This window comes from Meles meles, chromosome 20 (genome assembly GCF_922984935.1).
Source record: "Meles meles chromosome 20, mMelMel3.1 paternal haplotype, whole genome shotgun sequence".
In the NCBI taxonomy this organism is placed as follows: domain Eukaryota; kingdom Metazoa; phylum Chordata; class Mammalia; order Carnivora; family Mustelidae; genus Meles; species Meles meles.
The window spans coordinates 17,522,316-17,548,538 of NC_060085.1; the positions used below are offsets into that span (position 1 = coordinate 17,522,316).

The 26,223-nt window shown below is 52.7% G+C and overlaps 1 protein-coding gene across 2 annotated transcripts; it reads left to right on the top strand.

The window, feature by feature from the left end:
* The first annotated feature begins 1,128 nt into the window (after positions 1-1,128).
* PTPN23 (protein tyrosine phosphatase non-receptor type 23) lies at positions 1,129-26,202 on the top strand. Of its 2 annotated transcripts, XM_045991174.1 has the most exons (25): positions 1,129-1,429; positions 9,524-9,598; positions 17,487-17,614; positions 17,878-17,954; positions 18,619-18,668; positions 18,814-18,945; positions 19,177-19,257; positions 19,353-19,484; positions 19,568-19,615; positions 20,008-20,064; positions 20,194-20,252; positions 20,369-20,448; positions 20,569-20,683; positions 20,775-20,840; positions 21,195-21,340; positions 21,574-21,885; positions 21,972-22,126; positions 22,223-22,374; positions 22,463-22,642; positions 22,730-24,497; positions 24,578-24,762; positions 24,864-24,968; positions 25,048-25,186; positions 25,293-25,406; positions 25,485-26,202. In XM_045991174.1, the coding sequence occupies exons 1-25, from the start codon at positions 1,346-1,348 to the stop codon at positions 25,962-25,964; spliced, it is 4,920 nt and encodes a 1,639-aa protein (XP_045847130.1). In that variant the 5' UTR covers positions 1,129-1,345; the 3' UTR covers positions 25,965-26,202. The 2 variants fall into 2 exon arrangements, with proteins under 2 accessions (XP_045847130.1, XP_045847131.1); XM_045991175.1 differs by lacking the exon at positions 1,129-1,429 and having other exon boundaries at positions 17,392-17,614.
* Positions 26,203-26,223: the final 21 nt, after the last annotated feature.

Sequence of the window (26,223 nt, forward strand, 5' to 3'; positions counted from 1 at the left end):
TGACATTCTCATACCCCTACAACCATCCATCCCAAGCTGTGACACTTTTTTCTCCAAAATGTTTCTCAAATGTGCCCACTTTTTACCTCCCTCTGCCCCAACCCAGCATCACCAGTGTTCTGGAAGACTACAAAAAGATTCTCACTGGCTTCCCAGCTTCGACTTTTGCTTTTAGGATCTCTAAACCATTCTCTATCTTATTTTTTTTTAAATTTTTTATTTATTTCTTATTTTTTTATAAACATATAATGTATTTTTATCCCCAGGGGTACAGGTCTGTGAATCGCCAGGTTTACACACTTCACAGCACTCACCATAGCACATACCCTCCCCAATGTCCATAACTCCCCTCCCCCCTCTCCTAACCCCCCCTCCCCCCAGCAACCCTCAGTTTGTTTTGTGAGATTAACAGTCACTTATGGTTTGTCTCTCCATCTTATTTATAAAGACGGGTAACACATACATGATTTCTAAATTCCAGCTCTACATGTCACCCCTCTAGAGGTTAACTTCTCTATTTTGTGGTTCCCCCTTCAGTCTGGGCATCCTAGGTATTCACGTGGCCACACATATTCACCCCAGCCCATCAACCCACATGGCTCTTAGCTTTTGCACTCTAGCGAGGCGTTCTTTTCCGATCAGAAGTGGATACCTCAGCCCCTTAGGCAGTCCCGGGCCTTTCAGGCTGGGCGGAGTGCACTAGTCTCTAACTAGTCACTTCTTTGTCTCAAATCTCTGCAACCTGGGATAAAACCCGCTGCTCTCTTCTTAGCCCCATCTCCCACCTGGCCAGGAGGTCCCTCCCTCAGGGCTGTTTCCAAGTCTCCTCTTTTGCGCGGCCCACCCATCACGTTATCTCTATCACAGCACCCGCCCTGCCCCTGTCCTCCGTGTTCCGCGACTCTATTTGCGGCTACAAGCTAATGGGCGAGGTCTCTAACGCCCTCCCCGCCCCGACACAGGAGCGCGGGAGCGCGGGGGCTGAAGCCAGGCCCGCAGATCCGCCCCGCCACAGAAGAGAACGCCAACCGCCACCAGCTTCGCAGCTAAGTGAATGAAGACTATCACTCCCAGAAACCCTTTCGCGGGGGGTGAGGGGCAGGAGATTCGCCCTCCGCGCCCTTCCTGCGAAGGAAACTGAGCGTGCGCAACGGCAACTGAGCCTAGCCCTAAAGACTGCGCAGGCGGGGACTGCATCTCCCAGCAGGCCCTGCGGCCAATTTTCATCCCCGCGTGACAAGTGACTTCCGGCGCAGAGGGGCGGGGCACGCGGCTGAGGCAGCGGCTGAGGCAGCAGCTGGGGCAGCTAGGGCAGCGGCCCGGTGGCCGGCGGGTGCCAGCCGCCATGGAGGCCGTACCCCGCATGCCCATGATCTGGCTGGACCTGAAGGAGGCTGGTGACTTCCTCTTCCAGCCGGCCGTGAAGAAGGTAAGTGCTTCCCCCACAGCCCCCACCTCTCCCGCGTAGCGCCGTCTGCCAGCGCGTGACGCCCCCTGCGCGTCCATCATCTCCCTAGGCCCTAGTCGCGGGGTTGGGTGAGGCCAGGAGGGGCCTCCGGTGGATTTCCTTAGCCTGGCCCACCCCCCGCAGACATTCCTGTCCCCTCTTCGCCCGCTTGGGGCTAATACCCACAGTCTCGTCGAAACCGGCTTTCCGACTTCTGCTCCGGGCCAACTGCGGTTCCCACTGAGGCACCGCACTTCCTCGCGTTGACGCTCCGGACCTAGTTCGGCTCGCCCCTCCTCCACGCCGGGACCGCCCCGCGGGGAGAGGCGGGCTTCCCTGGGCGTCTCGTTGACCTGTACCTTAGGTGCGCGGTCCGTCCAGGACGGACTTCGGGGCTGTGGCTCCGCGTGTGTGTTTTGAAGGTGGGAGCCAGAGGTATGACTGACCTCTGCGATTGTGGTCTCTCTGACAGTTGGTGCAGTTGTCTCTGGGCTCTTGCGAAGAACCATGTTCGGGAGCCCCCTTGGACCAAAAGATCCTGTTCCTTGTCATTTTTGGAAGGGTTACTGCTTTTCTTAACCGCCTGGAGGGGAGAGGAGCCTGTAGCTCCCGGAGAAACCTTAGCAGTTGCTGTGTTGAACGTTCAGTTGGATGGGGGAGACAGGCAGGTCTGGTGATGGAGGCAAGGGGAGCTCTGGCAAGATCAGGTGGGGCTGGCACAGGGGCCAGGCGTGTGGAATGAGCTTCAGGTGCCTTCTGAGACATCAGCCTTGGGGAGGGCCACCTAGCACTGGGTTTCCCTTCCTCTCTTTACACTACCAGTAACAGATTGAATTCCTTTGATTCCATCATTAAACTAAACTTCTTTGGGCACTTGTTTCCTCATTTGTAAAGACAGGAAATTAGATTAATCTAAACCTGAAGAATTTTGTTAGCTCTTTCCCAGACTCTGCTATTCTCTCCATCTGCTCTTTCAGGCAAGTTCAGTTGGATGAATTTTTCTAAAACACAACAAAACTCCTTTGTTTTCTCATTCAGCCCTAACCCATTTAGAGTTCTCCCTGACCAACCCCAGCCCTTTCAGTATTTTTTGGCGGCTTTTGGTATGCTTGATCTATGTATCTCTGATACAGATTCTGTTCACAGTCAGCCATTTGCTGTTCTCTTAACATTCTCTGTGTTTTGCTCTTCTGTGCCTTTGGTTGTGGAATTCCTCGCACCCAGAAGAACTCCCTTCTTTGTCCTGTGGGATGGGGATGGGGCCCCTCTTTAATTTCTGTATATTGGTTCTGTCCATCTTTCAAGGCCCAGTTTAAGTTCTTTCTCTTCCAAAAGCATTCTTTAATCCTTTCATCTGGATGAATCTTTCTCTTCTCTGAATCCTTTTTTCCATTCTTTTCCCGATGTTAGTATGTGTGCTGTGTTTTAACTATTCAATTCTAAGTGACCAGAGAAGCATCTCCTTGTCCTCAAAGCCTAGTGAGGTCCCCTCTAGATAGTTGGGCATTCAGGAAAATGTTTCTCAAATGACTGGATGACATTTGAGAGGGAATTTAGACATGGTGACCATAAATTTATGGAAATCCAGTGGATAAAGTCTTAGCCCAAAAAATCCTAGGAGATATTTTTGTTGGAACTTAGCCTTTGATACTCTGGTCACTCTTACCTAACCAACAGGGTTTTTTGTGAGTAATAAGTTTCTGGAAGGCTCTCTGAGCCTCCATGAGAGTTGCTCATTAGCCATTCAGCCTCAGGTGGTCTCAAATGCTAAAGAAACTATTCATTTCCTAGACATGAATAGTCTTTGTTTTTTTCTTTGTTTCCTCTTCTTTGGGGTTGGGAAAGATATGCCATTTATTTGATAGGTTAAGATTGTAAGAACCCACTGAAAAGGAATAGCAGTGTGTGGGTAGGCTGGGCTTCCTCACGGTACCCTAGAACTCTGCCTGAGGGAGACTCAGAAACCACTTGAGCCTGGGAACTCTTCCTGACCCGGACTCCTCTCCCCAACCCTAGAGCCCCTCTGCCATTCGTATGCTTGTCCTCTTCTACCCTTTCTCTCAGCTGTGGGAACCTTCACCAGTGATTTGGAGCTGAGAGATGGAATTTAATTTAGGATACTGGGGTAAAAATGGGTTCTGTTGAGGTCAACCTGTTGAGCACTATTACCTTGGTAATACAGATGAATAAGAGACAATTCTTTTTTTTTTTTCTTTCATGGAGTTCAGTTTAGTAAAGAAAGTTTAAAAATTAAATGGCAGTATCAGTGGAAGAGTATATGCAGTGTATGAAGTACCAGCCTAAGGAGGCTTGGTGGGCTTTGAAGGATGAATAGGAGTTTTCCAGATAGCTAAAGGGTTTGTTTCTTTGTAAGGCCTGGGCTGTTGAAAAGCTCTTTCTTAATAGTTAGTATTGGTTTTTTCTCTTAATGAATATGCCTTCAGTTATGGAATAACATGAAGTAAGAGCCAGGAGAACAGCAAGCTGGTTTGGGACTGCAGTGCCAGACTTTAGGTTGGGATACTGGGGCCCACATAATTTTTGAGTGGGAAAATGCTGCTGTCTCTGCACTTTCTTACCTGTGCTGTGGAGCCCAGAGTGCTGACTCACTGGAAGCTGAGGTAGGCTGATTTGTACTCTACATCACCGAGTGATTTGGTGACAAGTGTTGGTATTTGAAGTTGTTTCCTCTTCCGGTCCCAAACACCTGCCCTTAATCAACTGCACTAGAGCTTAAGTCAAGCTCACTTGGACTTAGGTGTTAACATCCATCTCGGATTCATTTATTGAACAAATAGTTATTGAGTGACTGTATGTGCCAGCCCTGGGAAGTCAGGGCTGTATGTAATGACAAAAATCCCTGCTTTCATGGAGATTATCTTTTTTTTTTTTTTTTTAGATTTTATTTACTCATTTGACAGAGAGAGAGACATAGCAAAAGTGGGAACACAAGCAGGGGGACTCCCGCTGAGCAGGGAGACCGATGTAGGGCTCTGTCCCAGGACTGTGGGATCATGACCCGAGCCAAAGGCAGACGCGGAACAGACTGAGCCACCCAGGCACCTCTGGAGCTTATCTTCTGATGATCCACATAGTAACTCTTCCTCAAGGGCAGATGTATCATGTGGTAGCCATCCTGCCAGCTGAGTGGTTTCTTGGCCTCCCCTCTCCTCCCACTCTGGCTGGATTGATCTCTAAATCTCCACTTTTCCATCACATTCCTCCAAAGAAACTGCCTGCTATTCAAGGCCTACCACCACTGGCTTCAGCCTCCTTCTCTCTAATTCGTTCTCCCAGGCCTCTCCTGTAGGAACTGTCAGCCTCTTTTCCTTCCACATCTGGTCATTGTTCTTGCTCTGGTCCTTACTGGAATTCCTTTCCTCCTGTTCATTATTCAGGTTGAACTCTATGTCCTCCGGGCCCCTTCAGCTATCTGGCTGTTGTACCACACTCCTCCAAAATCAGTCAGGTCTTAATGCTCAGTTGACCTGCGGCACAGAGTGCACACTCTTACTACCTCTTCTTATGGTTCATCTCACTTGTAGTGCCTGATGTTTAGGTTTGTGGAGTTTTTCTCCCTCTTCTCGATAGCTGACTCCTTTGAAGTACTTGCCACATACACAGAAAAGAAAATGAGACAGCCAGGGGCCTAAAAGGGGACCCTGCCTCCTCAGCAGTGGGGAGCATGGGACGTTGCCGGTTACCTCTGGTGGTGACCTGGCTTTTCTCTTATCACAGATTTGGAGTCACCAAACCTGTCTGCCCACTTGTGTTTTAAAGCCAAATGGCTCCAAGAGCAGATGACTTGCATTGTCCAGGTCATCTTTCTGACTTTAGTCTCATACACCAAAAACCTGTATCCATTTCACTCCAGATTCTTTCCTTTACTCGGGAAGTAATAAATACTTTTGTGTGGAGAGTGCTTCACAAGTGTTGGTTGAATGACCTAGTCTAGTTCTAACACCTGCCAGGAGATGTAACTTGAGTTATCCTTGCTGGTGTTGTTAGAAGAGATGTGGGAGAGATTCCTTGAGTGTAGGGTCACTCTGGTCACTCTGTTCTCATCCTCGGTGCTGTTGGCTTGTAATTTGGTTTTAGGCTTGCTGACATCAAGGGGCAATAAAACTTCTTTCTCTGAATAAAATTAATCTCATTTGAAATTCAGTAGCAAAGCATATGTTGTAATTATTAACACTCCTCTGTGTGGGACTTAGTTTTATGTGTGTTTCCATGGACCAGCCCAAGGAATGCCTCATATTTGAGTAAATCCTGCGGGGGGGAGGTGGGATAAGTGTGTGGTGGACAAAGGTAATGTTAACACATGTGTGCCTTTTATTCTCTTTTTTCTTGGCTTATTGCTTTAATTAGCACCATGGAATTCCAAGATGTATCAAATTAAGAGCAAAAGTTAAACACCCCCACGGCCTGGTGGGGAGGGGGGACACAGACACAGAAGAATGGGATCATGCTAATAGAAGAGAAAGAGATACAAATGGAATATCCCTGGGTCAGGAGTCAGGAAACCTGACTTGGGGTTCCAGCACTGCCATTGCTAATCTCTGGTTCTCTCTCTTTTTTTTTTTTTTTTTTTAAAGATTTTATTTATTTATTTGACAGACAGATCTCAAGTAGGCAGAGAGGCAGGCAGAGAGAGAGGAAGAAGCAGCCTCCCCACCAAGCAGCCCGATCTGGGGCTCAATCCCAGGACCCTGGGATCATGACTTGAGCTGAAGGCAGAGGCTTTAACCCACTGAGCCACCCAGGTGCCCCTCTGGTTCCCATTTTTACAATCTGTAAAAGAATGGCAGGACCTAGGATGAATGTTTGCATACAAAATTCTGTGCCATTTGTTGCTCAGTTAAAGAGAATAGTAGTATCATGGAAATAGCATAGACATTGGAATCAGACAAACCTTGGTTTAGGTCCATCTCTTCCACTTAATTTAGGTGAGCTTCAGCTGCTACAAATAATTGTATAATTAATCTGGTCCTCATTTTTCTCACCTGTAATATGGAAATACTCTAACTCATAAGCTTGTGAGAATCAAGAATTAATGCATGTGAGTTCCTATTAGAGGTCTTGACATCACATTGATCTTTCTCTCTGGAGATGGCCTTTCCATTCTCTTACTATTTTGCGCTTGTAACTCCTTCCTTTCCTTTTTTATACCCGCCTCTCCCCCAGTGGCTTTGATCCCTGGACATGCTCTCAATTAACATAGACCTGTCCGTAGGTCTTTTTGTTCCCCCAGGAAAGGATGGCCAGCTGCTCCAGAGCCGGCTCAGGCTCTGGAGGTTCTCTGGTTCAACCCTAACTCGCTGTTGGTTGTGTAGGTGCACTGGTGTCCTGTTGTTGCCTTCTAGTTTTTTGCTCCTGGTCTGTGGTGGCAGGGTTCGAGGTCTATTTGCTGCTGGGCCTTTTCTCGGGGTCTGTCAGGAGCTTCAGATCCTGAGCAGACTCTCTTCTGAGCTCTGCAACTGTAAAGAGTTTGATTTCAGGGAGCACCTGGGTGACTCCCGTCGGTTAAGCATCTGCCTTAACCCCGCATTGCCAAGCCCCGCATTGGGCTGCCTGCTCAGCGGAGAGCCTGCTTCTCCTTCTCCCTTGCTCATGCTCTCTATCCCTATCTGTGTCTCTCAAATAAATAAATAAAATATTAAAAAAAAAAGTTTGATTTCACTTTGTGTGTTCTTGTTTTGTCTTTATACACACACACCCGTGAGTGTATATGTATATATCCCACAAAGCTTTGAAAGTAAGTTGTGTACATCTCAGCACATCCTCCTGTGTAACCATATTATCGTCACACATAAGAAAGTCTACAAAAATTTTCTACCATAATATATATTAAAATTTTACCTATTGTCCCCAAAGCATTTTTTTAAAGATTTTATTTTTAAGTAATCTCTACACCCAACATGGGGCTCCAACTTACAGCCCCAAGATCAAGAGTCACATGTTCTCCCCTCTGAGCCAGCCAGACTCCCCCCCCCGAAATATTTTTATGACTTCCCCCCCAATTCAGATTCAGTCAAGGTTCTCATATTGTATTTAGTTCTGTTGCTTTAATCTTTTAGAATCTAGACTAGTCTCTTGTTCAGCCGCACTCACATGACATTGATTTTTTTCCAGAGAGTAGGTTAACTGTTGGGCAAAATGTCTCATCTTCGGAATTTTCTTGAGTGTCTCCTTTTAGTATTTTCAGTTTGTTCATCCATTCTCTGCATTTCCTGTAAACACACCCTTTTGCTGAGTATCTAAAACAGCTAGTAAGGCCCCTACCATTTCCGATGCTTGGTGGGGGTTGGAAGGGTGTTTGATGACTCATTGTTTGATGGGGGTTGGATGGGTGTCGCTGGCTGCACCCTGCCACTATGTCAGGCACAGTCTGGTGAAGGCATGTTTAGAATGTAGGTAGAGCAGCAGCCGAAGTTCAAGGAAATGACGTCTCAGCTGAGTCTTAATAGAGAAGAGGGGACAACATGAGAACAAGCATTGAGACCTGAGAGCAGCAGTTCCACAAGCCTGGTGGCTGGGGGTCGCCAGGAGTTGCTAGAAGACAGTCCTTGAAGGCTGTTGGGAGTGATTGTGAAGAGCCGTGAACTCTGTGCCCAGGAAATTACCTTTGGTTTTGGAGGCTTTGGGGAGCCATTGTCACACATCCTTTTCACATTACGATTTTTCTCTTTAGATTGCAACTCAGTTATTTCTCATAATCTCACTGTCCTGAGAAAAGTATGTTTGGGTTTTGGTTTTTTTTTCCCCTAGCTGGGTATGTGTTTCAGAAGGCTTTGAAGTTAGGAGTGACAGTGGATTTTGCTAGAAAGAGAACTCTGGCCTCTAGGTGAGGGGTAGATTTGAAGGGGTGAGAATAGAGCTTATGGACACATGGGTCTTGCAGGAGGTAAAACCAACAGAAGAGGGTCGGGGTTGGAGGTTTGGGAATGTGACTGGTTGATGCTGAAAAAAGCTCAGCAGGAGCCTCCCCTCTGCCTGTCCCTCCTCTCCCTTTCCCTGCCGGGGCAGGTAGGAGCTATCACATGGCCTGGGTTCCCACATGGTTAATGCCTCAGCTGTGTGGCATAGGTTCCGGGAAGGGACCTCAGAGCAGGTGAGTGGGCCACAGACGCTGTGTGAGTGTGCTACTGGAGAGAGCTGGCCACCTCTCTTCAGCCTTTTTAGCTTCCTTCACCGCTTCACAACTTTGGTTTGGGCCTTAGGGAACCTGTGAGGTGGGCATCAATGTCTTAGTGTTTGTGGAATGGGTATATCTGCCCCCCGGCCCCAGATTGCCAACGCTGGCAGCAGGTACCGCAACAGGCTTCCTCTTCAGTGGCCTTAGTCTGCTGATCTTAGATGGACAGGGGCTCTTTTGGTCCAGGCTATGCCTCCAGACTGATGAGTGTGCTCATTTCCGAGAGAGTCCGCTCCTGAGGTAGTTGAGTGCTTTGGGGCCAGGCATGCCAGTCCCCTCTCTGATGTGGGCACTGATTTTTCCTTCTCCTATGTGGATCATTCCCATCACACACCTGTGGGCCTTTCTTCAAGGTAAGAACGATGTAAATCATTTGTACTGCAGTGCCCTTCTCTAGCCAGGACAGCTGGCGAAGAAGGCTTTGCACTCCCACTCTTGTTTGGTATGTCTTGCCTACATTTGTTGTTGGGTTAGGAATATGGTTGTGATCCCAGAACACAGCAAGTTCCAGTCCTGGAGGGAGGCTTGAATTGGTGGCCTCTTTTGGGATGCTCAGTGGGATCCTGTTTCAGCCACTAAGTTCCCCAGCTTCCTGAGCTGCCAGAGTCCTGGACTTTACAGAGAGGGCTCAGCCTGATGAAGACCAGCCAGCGTGTTCACATAGGGTGGTCCAGTCATATTTCCCATTTAGCTCAAAGGTAGAGGCTCCCATGTCAACATCTTAGTGCTACCCCGTTATTGAGGTAGAGTTCCAGTGGTCCAGGAGATAGGCTCGTGGTTGTGGATCTAGACTGGTGACTGCCAAGGGCTCAGAGCAGGAGTGAGAGCAGGGGAGTGTTCTGTGTTCATGGTTTACATTTTCTCTTTCTCCCTCCCTCTAGTTTGTCCTAAAGAATTACGGAGAGAACCCAGAAGCCTACAATGAGGAACTGAAGAAGCTGGAGTTGCTTAGACAGGTAGGACAGTACTTTTATGCACTTGTGAATGGGACAGGTTTGATAGGGAGGTAAAGAAGCCACCTGGAACTGTTCTTATTTATTTATTTATAAAGATTTTGCTTATTTATTTGACAGACAGAGATCTCAAGTAGGCAGAGAGGCAGGCAGAGAGGGGCGGGGGGAAGCAGGCTCCCTGCTGAGCAGAGAGTCCAATGCAGCGCTTGATCCCAGGACCCTAAGATCATGACCTGAGCGGAAGGCAAAGGCTTTAACCCACAGAGCCACCCCTAAGATCATGACCTGAGCGGAAGGCAAAGGCTTTAACCCACAGAGCCACCCAGGCCCCGTCTGTGTTCTTATTTTAGTGTAATATTTTTTTCTCTTTAAAGCAGCTGACTCAATGATAGAGAAATTTGAAAATGCTTAAAACCAAAAAAAACTTAATCCTCACAAATTTTTGAATATATATTTTATAATTTTATGTGTAGTTGATCCTTGAACAACATGGGTTTGAACTGCGTGGGTCCACTTATATGCAGGTTTTGTAGTACAGTACTATAAATGTATTTTCCTTGTGATTTAACATTTCCTTTTCTGTAGCTTACTTTATTATAAGAATACAATATATAATGTGTATAATATAAAAAATATGTGTTAACTGACCATGTTAACCACTGAGGCTTCTGGCCAGCAGTAGGCTTATTAGTGGTTAAGTTTTGGGGAAGTCAAAAATTATACTGGATTTTTTTTTTAAATTTATTTATTTATTTATTTGACAGAGAGAGAGATCACAAGTAGGCAGAGAGGCAGGCAGAGAGAGAGGAGGAAGCAGGCTCCCCGCAGAGCAGAGAGCCCGATGTGGGGCTCGATCCCAGGACCCTGAGATCATGACCTGAGCCGAAGGCAGTGGCTTAATCCACTGAGCCACCCAGGCGCCCCATAGTGGATTTTTGACTGCTTGGGAGATCAGCACGCTGAACCCCACAGTGTTCAAGGGTCAGCTGTGTATACTGTATAGAAGCACAGTAGGACCCTACACTGCCTACACAGCCTACATAGTCTACTTTCTTCATTTAATATGTTGTGGGTTTGTTTCTGTATCAGTGAACATAGAACCATATTATTTGTAACATCCTGTGATCATTGCATTGCACGTGATTTAATAGTCTGGTGTCAGAGAACATTCGGTTATTTCCATTTCCCCATTGTAAGTATAAGCCGTGTCTGTGTATGCTTGACCACTTCTGGGATTGTTTCTGTAGGAATTAGTGGGTGAAGAGGATGCACTTGCTTTCATTTCCACCCCCTACTCCTGCTGCTACTTTGCAGTTCTAGCAGTCTGGCATTAGGTGAAAAGGGTATTTAATTTTAATTTTCAGTTTTTTTGGTTAATAGTAAGTTTTCACAGCCGTTAATGTGTTATATATCCTTTTAGGACTTGCCAGTGTCTTCTGTGCATTTTTCTCCTAGACTTAGATAGGCTTTATTACATTTCACAGATACCATATGTGTTTGTTTTTTGCCTTTTTTTTTTTTTTTTTTTTTATTTGACAGACAGAGATCTCAAGGCAGAGAGGCAGGCAGAGAGGGGCGGGGGGAAGCAGGCTCCCTGTGAGCAGAGAGTCCAATGCAGGGCTCAATCCCAGGACCCTGAGATCATGACCCGAGCCGAAGGTAGAGGCTTTAACCCACTGAGCCACCCAGGCGCCCCTGCTTTTTGTTGTTTTTTTTTTAATGTTTTATTTATTTATTTGACACCGAGAGAGACAGTGAGAAAGGGAACAGAAGTAGAGGGAGTGGGAGAGGGAGAAGCAGGCCTCCCACCGAGCAGGGAGCCTGGTGTGGGGCTCAATCCCGGGACCCTGAGATCATGAGCTGAGCCGAAGATAAATGCTTAACGACCGAGCCGCCCAGGTGCCCCTGTGTGTTTGTTATTTATTTATTTTTTAAAGTAATCTCTGCACCCAATGTGGGGCTCGAACCCACAACCCTAAGATCAAAAGTTGTATGCTCCACTGACTGAGCCAGCCAGGCTCCCCTAGGTACTGTGTTTTTTTACAAATTGAAGGTTTGTGACGGTCCTGCGTGGAGCAAGTCTTTTGGTTCCGTTTTTCTGGCAGCAGTTGTTCACTTTGTGTCTCTCTGTCACATTTTGGTAATTCTCACAATATTGTAAACTTTTTCATATTTATATTTTCTGGGGTGAGCTGTGGTCAGTGATTTTCAAGGTTACTATTGCCGTGGTTTGGGGGCACCATAAACCCCATCTAAGCATGTAAATTTAATTGGTAAGTGTTGGGGGTGTTCTGACTGCTCTACCAGCCAGCTGTTCCCCTGTCTTTCCCTCTCTCCTCGGGTCTCCCTGTTCCCGTGAAACACAACAGTATTCATATTAGGCCAGTTAGTAACCTTACAACAGTCTCTAAGTGTTCAAGTGAAAGGAAGAGTTGCACATTTTCATTTTAAATCAGAAGCTGAAAATGATTAAGCTTAGTGAGGAAGAGAGGTTGAAATCCAAGGTAGGCTGTTGTACCCGTTAGCCCAGTTGTGAATGCAGAGGAAAAGTTCTTGAAGGAAATTTCATTTTTACTCTGGTGAGCACATGAATGGTAACCAAACCACATCAGCAGTGGCTGGTGTGGAGGAAGTTTGAGTGATCTTGTTAAAAAATCACAACAGCCACAACATTCCCTTAAGCCAAAACCTAGCCCAGAGCAAGACCATGACTCTTCAATTCTGTGAAGGCTCAGAAAGCTGAGGAGGCTGCCGAAGGAAAGTCTGAAGCCAGCGGTGGTTGGTTCATGAGGTTTAAGAAGCCATCTCCCTAACATCGAAGTATAAGGTGAGGGGCGCCTGGGTGGCTCAAATGGTGAAGTGTCTGCCTTTGGCGCAGGTCATGATCTCAGGGTCCTGGGATCGAGTCCCTCATTGGGCTCCCTGCTCAGCGAGGAGTCTGCTTCCCCTTCTCCCTCTCCCTTTGCCCCTCCCCCTGCTTGTTCTCTCTCTGTCTCTCTCAAATAAATAAATAAATATATAAAATCTATAAAAACAAAACAGAGTACAGGGTGAAGCAGCAGGTGCTGATGGAGAAGCTGCAGCAGGGGATCTAGAAGATAATTCGTGCAGGTGGCTACACTGCACAACAGACTTTCAGTGTGGTGAGACCACCTTTTATACCGGAAAGTGCCATCCAGGACTTTCATGGCTGAAGATGGAAGTCAGTGCCTGGCTTCAGAGCTTCAAAAGACAGGCTGACTCTCTTGCAGCTGGTGACTGTGAAGTTGAAGCCAGTGCTCATTTACTGTTCTGAAAATCCTAGGGCCCTGAAGAATTATACTAATTCTACTCTCTGCCAGTAGTTTAGAAATGGAACAACAAAGTCCGGATGGCAGTACATGTGTTTACAATGTAGTTTGCTAAATTTTTAAAAAAGATTTTATTTACTTATTTGACAGAGAGAGAGAGATCACAAGTAGGCAAAGAGGCAGGCAGAGAGAGAGGGGGAAGCAGGCTCCTTGCTGAGCAGAGAGCCCGATGCGGAGCTCGATCCTAGGACCCTGAGATCATGACCTGAGCCGAAGAGCAGAGGCTTAACCCACTGAGCCACCCAGGTGCCCCTGTAGTTTACTAAATATTTTAAGGCTCCTGTTAAGACCCACTGCTCAGGGGGCGCCTGGGTGGCTCAGTGGGTTAAAGCCTCTGCCTTCGGCTCAGGTCATGATCCCAGAGTCCTGGGATCGAGCCCCACATCAGGCTCTCTGCTCCGCAGGGAGCATGCTTCCTCCTCTCTCTGCCTGCCTCTCTGCCTAGTTGTGATTTCTCTCTGTCAAATAAATAAAATATTAAAAAAAAAAAAAAAAAAAAGACCCACTGCTCAGGAAGAGAAGATTCCTTTCAAGATATGACTGCTCATTGACAATGCACATGGTCACCCAAGAGCACTGATGGAAATGTATGAGATAAATGTTGTTTCCATGCTGCTAACACAACATCCATTCTGCAGCTCATTTTGGCCTGCAGGCTTATTCCTTAAGAAATGCATTTCATAAGGCTGTAGCTGCATAGGTGATGATTCCTCTGATCTGGGTAAACTCAGTTGAATACCTTTTGGAAACGATTCATCATTTTAGATGCCATTCAGAACAGTGGTGATTTATGGGAAGAGGTTATCAACATGAATAGGAGTTTGGAAAAAGTGGGTTCCAGCCCTCATGGAGGACTTTGAGGGATTCAAGACTTCAGAGGAGAAAGTCCCCACAGGTGTGGTAAAAACAGCAAGAGAACTTGAACTAGAAGAGGAGTCTGAAGATAAGACTAAGTTGCTGCAATCTCATGATAAAATTTGACCAGACGCGTTGCTTCTTACGGAGAGCAAAGAAAAGTGGTTTCTTGAGCTAGAATCTGTTCCTGGTGAAGGTGCTCTGAAGTTATTGAAATGACAACAAAGGATTTAGAGTGTCACGTAAACTGCATTGATAAAGTAGCAGCATGATTTGAGAAGACGGACTTCAATTTTGAAAGAAGCTCTGCTGTGGGTAAAATGTTCTCAAACAGCATCACATGCTCCAGAGAAATCAGTTGTAAAAGGAAGAGCAAATCCATGGGCAGACTTCACTTACCATACTTAAGAAATTGCCACAGCTGCCTGCGACCACGACCTTGATTAATTATCAGTATTGTGGCAAGACCTTCCACCAGCAAAAAGGTCACAACTCACTGAAAGCTTAGGTGATGGCTAGCATTTTTTAGTCATAAAGCATTTTTTTAAATTAAAGGTTTTATTTATTTGACAGAGAGCAAGAGAGACTGCAGGCACAAGCAGGGGGAGTGGCAGGCAGAGGGAAAAGCTGGGAGCCTGATCTGGGGCTCCATCCCAGGACCCTGGGATCTGTGACCCAAGCAAAGGCAGATGCTTAACAACTGAGCCACCCAGGTGCTCCTAGACTTTTTTTTTAATTGTTGTTGCTGTCTTAAGTGTCCTTCCCCCTTTTATATTTTCCACCTGTTCCAGTTAGTGTGGAGAAAAGCAGTTGAGCAATTTGTTTTTTTTTTAACTTTTAATTGATCACTGCATCCACTGTGGGGCTCATACTTGTGACCCCAAGATCAAGAGTTGCACACTCCTCCGACTGAGCCAGTCAGGTGCCCTGAGCAATTTATTTTGTTAATCGTTTTTTTCCGATAGTACTTGAGTTCATGTTCCTGCAGCCGGCATGGGGTTGGGGTGGGGGGAGAAAAACAACAACAAGGTGCCCGGTAAAAGAGAAGCGTCATGATGGATGGATCCGGGAAGCGTGACGCTAGAATGGGGCTTTCATCTGGCAGTTCAGGGTGAGGCCTTCATGCTTCCATGTGACTTACTGACACCTCCCGCTGCCTCCCGAGTTGGTGTGGTCCCAGCCGTGCACATGGTGGCTCATCAAAGACATAGTGGGGCAGCGGCTGTGGGATCCAGAGCTAGAAGAGCTGACGCAGGCTTGGTTCTCAGGCGAGGAGCCGCGGTACTGCCTACAGCATTGCGAAGACAGCGTTACCAAGGCCAGGTGCCAGGTGGCTTATTTTACTTTGGAAAAACTGGCCCAGGAGTTTCAACAGTGGAAGGCTCCAATTAAGGGAGCCACACAGGAGTCCATTGCAGATCTTTTTTTTTTTTTTAAAGACGTATTTATTTATTTGAGAGGGAGGGAGAGAGAACATGCATGCGTGGGCAGGGCAGGAGCAAAAGAGAGAGAGCACGAGCTCAAGATTGGGGAGGGCCAGAGGGAGAATCTCAAGCAGACTGCCCTGAGCACAGAGCTCAGGGCGGGACTTGACCCCACAACCCTGAGATCATGATCTGAGCGGAAACCAAGAGTCTGATGCTCAACCGACTGACCTACCCAGGCGCTCCTTGGAAATGGAAGGCAGATAAAATTTGGGGAGTTGTAGGAGATCCTCTGTTGGTGATCTGGCCTCAGTATCCTCATCTATAAAGCAGGGGCTGGAAGAATTGTCTCCAGGAAGACCTTCCGGCTGCAACTCTGAGATCAGTTCTTGATTTATAGAGCATAAAGCTGGCAGGCAGGTGAAGGGCTTGTTGGCGGGAGGGGCTGGTGGGAGTGGTGCGGTCTCAAAGCTTCCTTTCCTCTCTGCTGTTGGCTCAGCCGCTCTGGTTCTGCCTAGCTGCTCCCCATGCAGAGCCCGGCGGGGGGTGGGGGTAGGGTTGGGGGTCCGGATTGAAAGATGAAAAGTGTGATGGAGTTGTGTCGCTTGGAGGGAGGGTTGCTTCCATTGTTTCCCAAAGATGGTTTTAGGAAGCACAAAGACAAATGTTTTCTGCTTTAATCTTTCTGTATATGCTTTAGTGAATATTAAAAAAAACTGCGTAGGTAGCACATGGACCCTGTTGTTTCAGAGAGGTGCCTGCTGAGGATGTGGCTCCACTTTGACAGATGGGTCGGCCTAAAGGAAGATGTTGAGTCCGTGTGGCATTTGATTCTGGCAGCAGTTCTGATGGGGAGTGGGTAGTGACTGGATTCCAGAAGGCCTGGCCTGAGGGGTGTGTCCCATGGCGGTAAGGCCGTGAACCTGCCTGATCCTTGTTTGGGGTCCTCTGGAAGCTGGCTCTGGAGGGAGTGTACATTCCTGCTCAGAGAGGAGCCAGAGACACTGGGGAGTGCTGTCAAGTGGGACTGGGGAAGTAGCCCCGCCCTTCCTTCTGAGAGCATCCCAGGTAGAGGACTTGAGCTGGGCTGTGGAGTGTGGTGTCCTCCAAGGAGGGTTTCTGCTAGCCGGTGCTGGTCAGCCCTCCATTGGGCCCGATGGCTGCTGAAGTCCCCAGGAAGCAGTGGGGTGCTGTGGTTCTCTCCAGCAGGTGGGGTGAGGGTGTGCACAGTGCTTCTAGCCTGTCCCTTCTTTGTTTTGTGCACCTGCTTCTTTGTTTTGAACCCTGCTTTGAGTGCAGGGTTCATCTGCTTTTATTTCCCCCAAATGGGAATAGCTTTATTGTTTTTTATTAAAAAGTGAAAGTGGGGGAGGGCTGGGTGGGATGAGGTAACTGGCTGATGAGCATTAAGGAGGGCCCGTGATGTAATGAGCACTGAGTGTTGTGTGCAGCTGATGAGTCACTGACCTCTGCCTCTGAAACTAATAATCCGCCATATGTTAATTGATTTAAATTTTAAAAAATTTTTAAAGGAAAAAAGTGAAAGTGTTCAATTAATGAGTAAATGGTACAAAGAAACAGATGTCTCTGTATGTATGGATAGAATAGGATAAGTTACTTAAACCCTGTTACCCAGTGGTATTTACTTAACGGTTTGGTGGATAACCTTCTAGAATCTTTATCTTTGTTTATATACCTAGTTGGCTGTCAGTATCTATACGATTTCACATAAATGAAACTATACTGCTCATCTGTTAACCTTTCTTTTTTGGCTCAATAAATAAGTCATGAACATCTAAACGTAATAGAGACTCTCGTCTTCAGTCTTTGTGGCTGTGTTCTCTCTTGGGGGTGACCTTGACATAATTTACTTAAACAGTCCTCTTCGGTGGCGTGCAGTATGTGATCCCGTTAATAACGCTGTGATGAATATCCGCGTGTGCTCATCAAGCATTTGCTTCTCTGCGTATCTTTTACTGTATGTTCTAGACACAGAACCATGGGTCAGCGTCAGGTACATGAACATTTTTAATGCCTGTTGTAGAACTGCCTTCCGGGAAGGTGGGACCAACTCAGCCAGCCCCGGCTGGCGGGGCGGTGGTTGAACAGCTGCAGCCTTAGCCGTGGCTTTCTCTGGATCCGTCGGAGTGTGCAGTCTCTGTCTCAGATGCAGATTTCTCCCTGGGGCCTCTATGGGCAGACAGACCTGCCTGTACTCTACCTCAAGTGATGGCGGGACCGCTTCTCCCATCCGCCCTCCAGAACGCTGTCCGTGTCCCACGGGACTTTGAGGGCTGCAGTGTGCTCCGCAAGTACCTGGGCCAGCTCCACTACCTGCAGAGTCGGGTTCCCATGGGCTCGGGCCAGGAGGCCGCCGTTCCTGTCACCTGGTGAGAGCTGGCAGGCAGGGCTGGGGGGGGGATGCCCGGAGGGAGCCTGGGCCGGCCCACAGTCTTTGGATGGTGGGGATGTCCCCTCCCCTTCCCCAGTCCCCTCCCCAGCCCCCTCCCCTTTTCCTTGCCACAGAGGACGGGGGTGGCTTGGTGTGGTCTCCTTAAGCCTCTGACCTAACTGGGGTGGCTGGTCCTCTCACCTGGCCTCAAGGCTTTGGCCAGCTCCTTCCCTTAAGATGATGGGGGTGCCATGTCTGCAGGACCGAGATCTTCTCTGGCAAGTCTGTGGCCCATGAGGACATCAAATACGAGCAGGCTTGCATTCTCTACAACCTTGGTGAGCTGCCTAACCCTTTCCCCATGGGCCTACCTCTCAGCTCTGCCAACCTAGGATCTCAGCTCAGCAGAAATCTACAAAGGCAGTGGGCTCATGGACAGAAGACCCTTCGGTTCCGACCCCTCCACCACCTTCCCCATAGCTCTCCCAGCACCTCTTTCCTGGGCCATGGGCACACTGCAGGGGGAGAAGCTCCGCTTCTGCCACGTGGTGGTGCTGCTGTGTGCTCTGGCCAGGAGCTGTGACCGCTCTTTGACTGGACAGCTCTAACCCCCCCAGTGGCTCTGGGCTGTTCCAATCGGGAGAACAAGGCTGGCCTCAACTGGCCCTGCTATCAGCCCTGACGACTTAGCCTCAGTGTGGCTCAAGGGAGAAGCCTGGGGAGTCCAGGTGCTGTGTAGGCATCCCTGGGGCCTCAAGACTGGAACTGGAGGCTGGGTGCTGTGGACGGGAGTTCCTCCTTCCTCCACCCCATGTCTGCCTGGTATAGAGCAAGACACTGAGGGGCTTGACTGGACTTGGGAGTTTCTCCTTCTGGGTGTTCTTGGACCAACTGCCCCGTACTCAGACCCTGTCTTCCCCTGCCTTACGCTCGACAAAGGCGTCGGGCAACTCAGGGAGCAGCCCCAGGCTAGCTCTGACACCATGTCCTCTGACTCCCCAGGGGCGCTGCACTCCATGCTGGGGGCCATGGACAAGCGGGTGTCTGAGGAGGTGAGGAGTGGCGGGCAGGACACAAGACATAAGGGTGGGGCTAAGTATTCTTCGCCTCCAGAGTCTGTGTCCTGTCCCATGGGAGTGGACACACAGGCAGCTGTCTAGCTCTGCCTCTGGCCATCGTCCTCTTCTTCCCTCCCAGGGCATGAAGGTCTCCTGTACGCATTTCCAGTGCGCAGCAGGTGCCTTTGCCTACCTGCGTGAGCACTTCCCTCAGGCCTACAGTGTGGACATGAGTCGCCAGATCCTCTCTCTCAATGTCAACCTCATGCTGGTGAGGAGGGCCCTCGTTGCAGCCCAGTTCAGTCCAGGGGAGGGGACAGCCAGCGCCGGATCCTGGACCCGGCTCTGTGCACATGGCAGTGGGGATGTGGCTTTGGTCTTTTGAGCTGCAGATTGGTCAGAGCAGGAGGGTGCTTCTTGGAGTAGGGAAGGTGGGAGGAGAGGACAGAGTTCTCTGGTCCCCCTGATGGGAAGAGTAAGATCTCTGCATTTGTCGGCCCAGGGCCAGGCTCAGGAGTGCCTTCTGGAGAAGTCCATGTTGGACAACAGGAAGAGCTTTCTGGTGGCCCGCATCAGTGCACAGGTAGGGGCAGGGATGGACGGTGGCCCTCAAGGGACTGAGAGCAGGTCTTTAGTTTCCTCCTGACCCCCCACTCACAACCCCTTCCTGGCCCCCAGGTAGTAGATTACTACAAGGAGGCATGCCGGGCCTTGGAGAACCCTGACACCGCCTCACTGCTGGGCCGGATCCAGAAGGACTGGAAAAAGCTTGTCCAGATGAAGATCTACTACTTTGCCGCTGTGGCTCATGTGCGAGCACCGTGACCACTGGGGCGGGGCGGGCCGGGCCGGGCACCGCCTGGGAAGTAAGCGTCTCTTCTTTGTTCCCCCAGCTGCACATGGGGAAGCAGGCGGAGGAGCAGCAGAAGTTCGGGGAGCGGGTGAGTGAGCTGTGGCGAGGAGGGTTCGGACTGATTCCAACCTTGTTCACAAGGTGCTAGAGGGCTCCCTTCCATGACAGAGGATGGGGAGGCTCTCCTCACTCCCACATCCTTGGCCACCCCCCAGCTGCAGGCCTGGTGTTTCTTTTGTGTTGCCCTGTCTGCTTCACTTTTGTCCCCAGGGGACTGAGGTGGGGATGGCTGGGGGTCTGCTAGCTGTAAAGTGGACCCAGCTGGCCTGCCAGACTCAGTGCTGTTGGCTGGACTGACGCCTCGCCTGGCTGCTTCCTTAAGCTTTTGGTCTTCTAGTGGGTCACCTCATGAGCAGGCAGGGCTTAGTGGGGTTGCAGGAGGAAAGGATGGACCGGGCTCTGCCTACTGCCCCCCCACAGGTCGCGTATTTCCAGAGTGCCCTGGACAAGCTCAATGAAGCCATCAAGTTGGCCAAGGTAAAGCTGAGGAAGAGCCTGGCTGACCCTCAGAGCCCCGAGAGAACCTGGAGTGAGCCTGCGGGGCCGAGGATTGTGCTGGCACTGGCTTTGATTGGTGCTGAGCCCCCTCCCATCCCTTTCCTCCAGGGCCAGCCTGACACCGTGCAGGACGCACTGCGCTTTGCTATGGACGTCATTGGCGGAAAGTGAGTCTTGGGCTGGGAAGGGTCTTGGTCCTCTGCCTGCCTCGTTGGGAGGAAGCCACCAGTAGCTGAGAGGGTGGCCTAATTGCTGGACTCCCCACTGCCCCCTCTGACTCCAGGTACAATTCTGCCAAAAAGGACAATGACTTCATCTACCACGAGGCTGTCCCAGCACTGGACACCCTTCAGCCTGTAAAAGGTCTGGAGCTGAGGGAAGGCTGAGGATTGGTGGGGGGGGCATGAAGGCAGGAGTATAGAACAGAGGCAGACTCGAGGCTTGTGTGGGCCTGGTTTCCACCGTTCTTCCTCTCCCTCCCAGGCGCTCCCTTGGTGAAGCCCTTACCGGTGAACCCCACAGACCCTGCTGTTACAGGCCCTGACATCTTTGCCAAACTGGTACCTATGGCTGCTCACGAAGCCTCCTCGCTCTACAGGTGGGTGGGAGGGGCTGAGCTGTTCTTAGCACAGATGGGGTTGGGAGGTCTCAAGACCTAGCTTCCAGCACCTGCTTTGTCACTTTGGCAGTGAGGAGAAGGCCAAGCTGCTTCGGGAGATGATGGCCAAGATTGAGGACAAGAATGAGGTCCTGGAGTGAGTGCAGAGCTGGAGTTGGGAGGCGGGGGTGGGTGCGGGGCACCTCTGCAGGGTCCCCAGTGCTGCTTGCAACGGGGAGAGGAAGAGTGAATGTCTTCTTGCATCAGGTTTCCTAGCCTTCCCCTTCCTGTGCATGGTCTTGGGTGCCAGATTTATAGGGGAACAGCCATCTGGCTTAGGAGGGCAGTGTTCCTGTGTCCCACTGTTTTCAGCAGTGCCTCAGGTCAGGATGCTGATTTGCCTCTGCTAGGACCTCAGACCTGTTTTCAGTGGTGGGGCTTACCCGCATGAAAGGAGGGAGGATTGGGTCGGTGCCCACCTGGTCCTGTTGCCCACCCCCCCCCCCCCCAGTCAGTTCATGGATTCAATGCAGCTGGACCCTGAGACTGTGGACAACCTTGATGCGTACAGCCACATCCCGCCCCAGCTCATGGAGAAGTGTGCGGCTCTCAGTGTCCGGCCCGACACCGTCAGGAACCTTGTCCAGTCCATGCAAGGTGAGCAAAGGGGAGAAGCACTTGGGTGGCGCAAGTCCTCCGCAGCGGACTTCGGGTGTCCACGGAGGACGGAGGTTGTGCAAGCACCCACCCTCATGCTTCATCTGTCCTGCTCAGCGAGCCTGCGGTCGCTTGACTGTGTGGGTGGTTCTGTCTCTCTTGGGGACAGGCGCAAGGTGGGTGCCTGGTGTGGCTGCCTCAGGAGCTGTTCCCCTCCTGCAAACACCCCCCAGTGCTCTCAGGTGTGTTCACGGATGTGGAAGCCTCCCTGAAGGACATCAGGGAGCTGCTGGAGGAGGACGAGCTGCTTGAGCAGAAGCTGCAGGAGGCCCTGGGCCAGGCCGCGGCCGGCCAGGCGGGCTCCAAGGCAGAGCTGGCTGAGGTGAGGCGCGACTGGGCTAAGTACATGGAGGTCCACGAGAAGGCCTCCTTCACCAACAGCGAGTTGCACCGGGCCATGAATCTGCACGTGGGTAACCTTCGCCTGCTCAGCGGGCCGCTGGACCAGGTCCGGGCTGCCTTGCCCATGCCAGCCCTCACCCCGGGTGAGCCCCCCGACCCCCTGTCCTGTGCCCGTGGGGAGGGACGTGGAGCTGGAGCCTCTGGTCTCATGGACCACTGCTGCTCGCAGAGGACAAGGCCGTGCTGCAGAACCTGAAGCGCATCCTGGCCAAGGTGCAGGAGATGCGGGATCAGCGCGTTTCCCTGGAACAGCAGCTGCGGGAGCTGATCCAGAAGGATGATATCACGGCCTCGCTGGTTACTACCGACCACTCAGAGATGAAGGTGGGGCTGGCGAGCCGGGGCCGGTCTCTGACGCTGGGCTGCCCCCTGAAGCGGCGCGCCCCTGAGTGTCCCCTACGCTCCAACCCCCTTCCTCAGAAGCTGTTCGAGGAGCAGCTGAAGAAGTACGACCAGCTGCGGGTGTACCTGGAGCAGAACCTGGCGGCCCAGGACAACGTCCTCCGGGCACTGACCGAGGCCAACGTGCAGTATGCGGCCGTGCGGCGGGTGCTCAGTGAGCTGGACCAAAAGTTAGTGCCTAGCCCCGCGCTGCAGCCCAGACTCCCACCTGGAGCTTGGCTCTGCTCCTCACCTGCCGCTGGCTTCTCTGCTCGCCAGGTGGAACTCCACACTCCAGACCCTGGTGGCCTCCTACGAAGCTTATGAGGACCTGATGAAGAAGTCCCAGGAGGGCAAGGACTTCTACGCGGACCTGGAGAGCAAGGTGGCTGCTCTCTTGGAGCGGGCGCAGTCCACCTGCCAGGCCCGTGAGGCTGCGCGCCAGCAGCTCCTGGACAGGTGGGTGTAGCCTCGGGGCAGCTCCAGCCCAGACCCAGGCTCCCCGATGGCAGTCTGGCTCCACTCCTTCCTGACCTTGTCCCACAGGGAGCTGAAGAAGAAACCACCCCCGCGGCCCACGGCCCCGAAGCCGCTGCTGCCCCGGAGGGAGGAGGGGGAGGCAGCAGAAGCGGGAGACCTGCCCGAGGAGCTGCGCAGCCTGCCCCCTGACATGGTGGCCGGCCCACGGCCACCGGACACCTACTTGGGAACTGCTACCCCACTCCACTTTCCTCCCAGCCCCTTCCCCAGCTCTGTGGGCCCAGCACCCCACTATCTCTCAGGTCCTGTACCTCCTTGTACCTACTCAGGCCCCAGCCAGGTGTTGCAGCCCAGGGCCCCCCAGGTCCCAGGCCACCCTGCAATGGCCATGGCCACTGGACCTGCCCTCTACCCAGCCCCTGCCTACACACCAGAGTTGGGCCTTGTGCCCCGGTCCTCCCCACAGCATGGTGTGGTGAGCAGTCCCTATAGGGGCGTAGGGCCCCCCCCGCCAGTTGCAGGTCTGCCCTCGGCCCCACCTCCCCAGTTCTCAGGCCCTGAGATGGCCATGGGGGTTCGGCCTGCCACCACCACTGTAGATAGTGTGCAGGCCCCCATCTCCAGCCACACGGCACCACGGCCAAACCCCAGCCCTGTTCCTCCCCAGCCCTGCTTCCCGGTGCCCCCACCACAGCCGCAGCTACTGCCTGCTCCCTACACGTACCCTATGGGAGCCAAGCCGCCCCTCACAGCTCCCCCCACCCAGCACCACTTTCCTCCTGGGATTCCCCCGGGTTTTCCAGCCCCTAGGGTTGGGCCCCAGCCCCATCCCGCAGGAGTGGCGTTTGGGCCCCAGCCCCCCCAGCAGCCCCTTCCACTCCAGCATCCGAATCTCTTCCCACCCCAGGCTCCAGGACGGGTCCCCCCACAAGCTCCCTACCCTTTTGCCCCTCAACCTGGTGTCTTGGGACAGCCAGCACCACCCCTGCACACCCCCCTCTACCCGGGCCCCTCTCAGGACCCTCTGCCCCCCCACTCAGGGGCTCTGCCCTTCCCCACCCCTGGTCCACCTCAGTCTCCCCATCCCACCCTGGCATATGGTCCTGCCCCTTCCCCCAGGCCCCTGGGCCCCCAGGCGGCCCCTCTCTCCATCCGGGGCCCCTCACCTGCTGGCCAGCCCACTCCCAACCCCCATCTGGTGCCTTCACCTGCCCCGTCACCGGGGCCTGGCCCAGTGCCACCTCGGCCCTCTGCTGCAGAGCCGCCCCCGTGTGTGCGCCGGGGCACCGCAGCCGCAGACCTGTTGTCCTCTAGCCCGGAGAGCCAGCATGGAAGCACGCAGCCCCCTGGGGGTGGGCAGCCCCTGCTGCAGCCTACAAAGGTGGACGCGGCCGAGGGCCGCCGCCCACAGGCCCTGCGGCTCATTGAGCGGGACCCCTACGAGCATCCTGAGAGGCTGCAGCAGTTGCAGCGGGAGCTGGAGGCTTTTCGAGGCCAGCTGGGGGACGCGGCGGCCCTGGACGCCATGTGGCGAGAGCTGCAGGATGCCCAGGAACACGACGCCCGTGGCCGGTCCATTGCCATCGCCCGCTGCTACTCCCTGAAGAACCGGCACCAGGATGTCATGCCCTACGACAGTAACCGCGTGGTGCTGCGCTCGGGTAAGGACGACTACATCAACGCCAGCCGCGTGGAAGGGCTCTCACCCTACTGCCCACCTTTGGTGGCCACCCAGGCGCCACTGCCCGGTACGGCCGCAGACTTCTGGCTCATGGTGCATGAGCAGAAGGTGTCGGTCATTGTCATGCTGGTGTCTGAGGCGGAGATGGAGAAGGTGAGAGGGCGAGGGGAGGGGGCGGCCCTGGAGGGGCCCCGGCAGAGCAGCCCTTACTGCCTTGCCTGTTGGTTCCTCAGCAAAAGGTGGCGCGCTACTTCCCCACTGAGAGGGGCCAGCCCATGGTGCATGGCGCCCTGAGCCTGGCACTGAGCAGCGTTCGGGCCACTGAGACCCACGTGGAGCGCGTGCTGAGCCTGCAGTTCCGGGACCAGAGCCTCAAGCGCTCACTCGTGCACCTCCATTTCCCCACTTGGCCTGAGCTGTGCGTCTGCTGTCCCTGGGCGGGCGGGCGGGGGGCTCAGGCACGGGCATTATAGGGGTGGCCGCTGAGCTCGGGCTCACGGGTCCCGCCCGCACCCACAGGGGCCTGCCAGACAGCCCCGGCAACCTGCTGCGCTTCATCCAGGAGGTGCACGCGCACTGCCTACACCAGCGGCCCCTGCACACGCCCGTCGTCGTGCACTGCAGGTATGGCTCCACGGGCAGTGGCCGCGTGCCCCACAGCGCCTCAGCCCTGGGCCCCGCTTACACCCCATTCCTGCCGCAGCTCGGGAGTGGGCCGCACGGGAGCCTTTGCGCTGCTCTACGCCGCTGTGCAGGAGGTGGAGGCTGGGAACGGGATCCCTGAGCTGCCTCGGCTGGTGCGGCGCATGCGGCAGCAGAGGAAGCACATGCTGCAGGAGAAAGTAAGGGTTGGGGGTGCGGGGGGGTGGTGGGATGGGGCCGGGGAGGGGCCCTCCGCTCTGGGTGGCGAGGCCCTGCCCTGCTGACTGAGCCGAGGGCCCTCTCCAGCTACACCTCAGGTTCTGCCAAGAGGCAGTGGTGAGACATGTGGAGCAGGTCCTGCAGCGCCATGGTGTGCCTCCTCCGGGCAGACTGTCGGCTGGCACCAGCGTCAGCCAGAAGGTGAGGAAGGAGCCCCTGGGGCTGGCAGGGCGAGCCCCAGCCTTGCAGACTGGTCTTCACCCACTTTTGTCTTCCCAGAATCACCTTCCTCAGGACTCCCAGGACCTGGTCCTCGGCGGGGATGTGCCCATCAGCTCCATCCAGGCTACCATTGCCAAGCTCAGCATCCGGCCTCCTGGGGCCCCGGATTCTCCGGCTGCCAGCATCCCAGGCCCCGTAGAGCCCCCGGGCCTGCCACCAGCCAACCTCCCAGAGTCCACTCAGCTTCCGCCCTCCTCCCCACCCCCCCTCTCTTCACCCCAGCCTGAGGCCCCCCAGCCTGAGGAGGAACAGCCAGTACCTGAGGCCCCCAGCCTGGGGCCCCCCTCCTCCTCCCTCGAGCTGTTGGCCTCCCTAACTCCTGAGGCCTTCTCTCTGGACAACTCCTTACGAGGAAAGCAGCGGATGAGCAAGCAGAACTTTCTGCAAGCTCATAATGGTCAGGGTCTGCGGGCTGCCCAGGCCACTGATGACCCCCTCAGCCTTCTGGATCCGCTCTGGACACTTAACAAGACCTGAATAGGCTTTGCCTGCTCGGTCCTTACACTACATCTCCCGCACCGGTCTGCCCATCCTAGCAGGGCCTCTCCGGTGGGCCTGGTCTCTTATTCCCATTCCTGCTGCCTTCAGCCCTGCCTGGCCCAGCCCGCACCCCTGTGGGGTGGAGATGCCTTGCGGGCCTTGGGTTAGGTTCTGCTCCTTTGTGGGACCTGACATTTTTTCAGCTCTTTGCTATTAAAGTAATAAACCACCCTGTTCTGTGGCCAGTGTCCGCCTG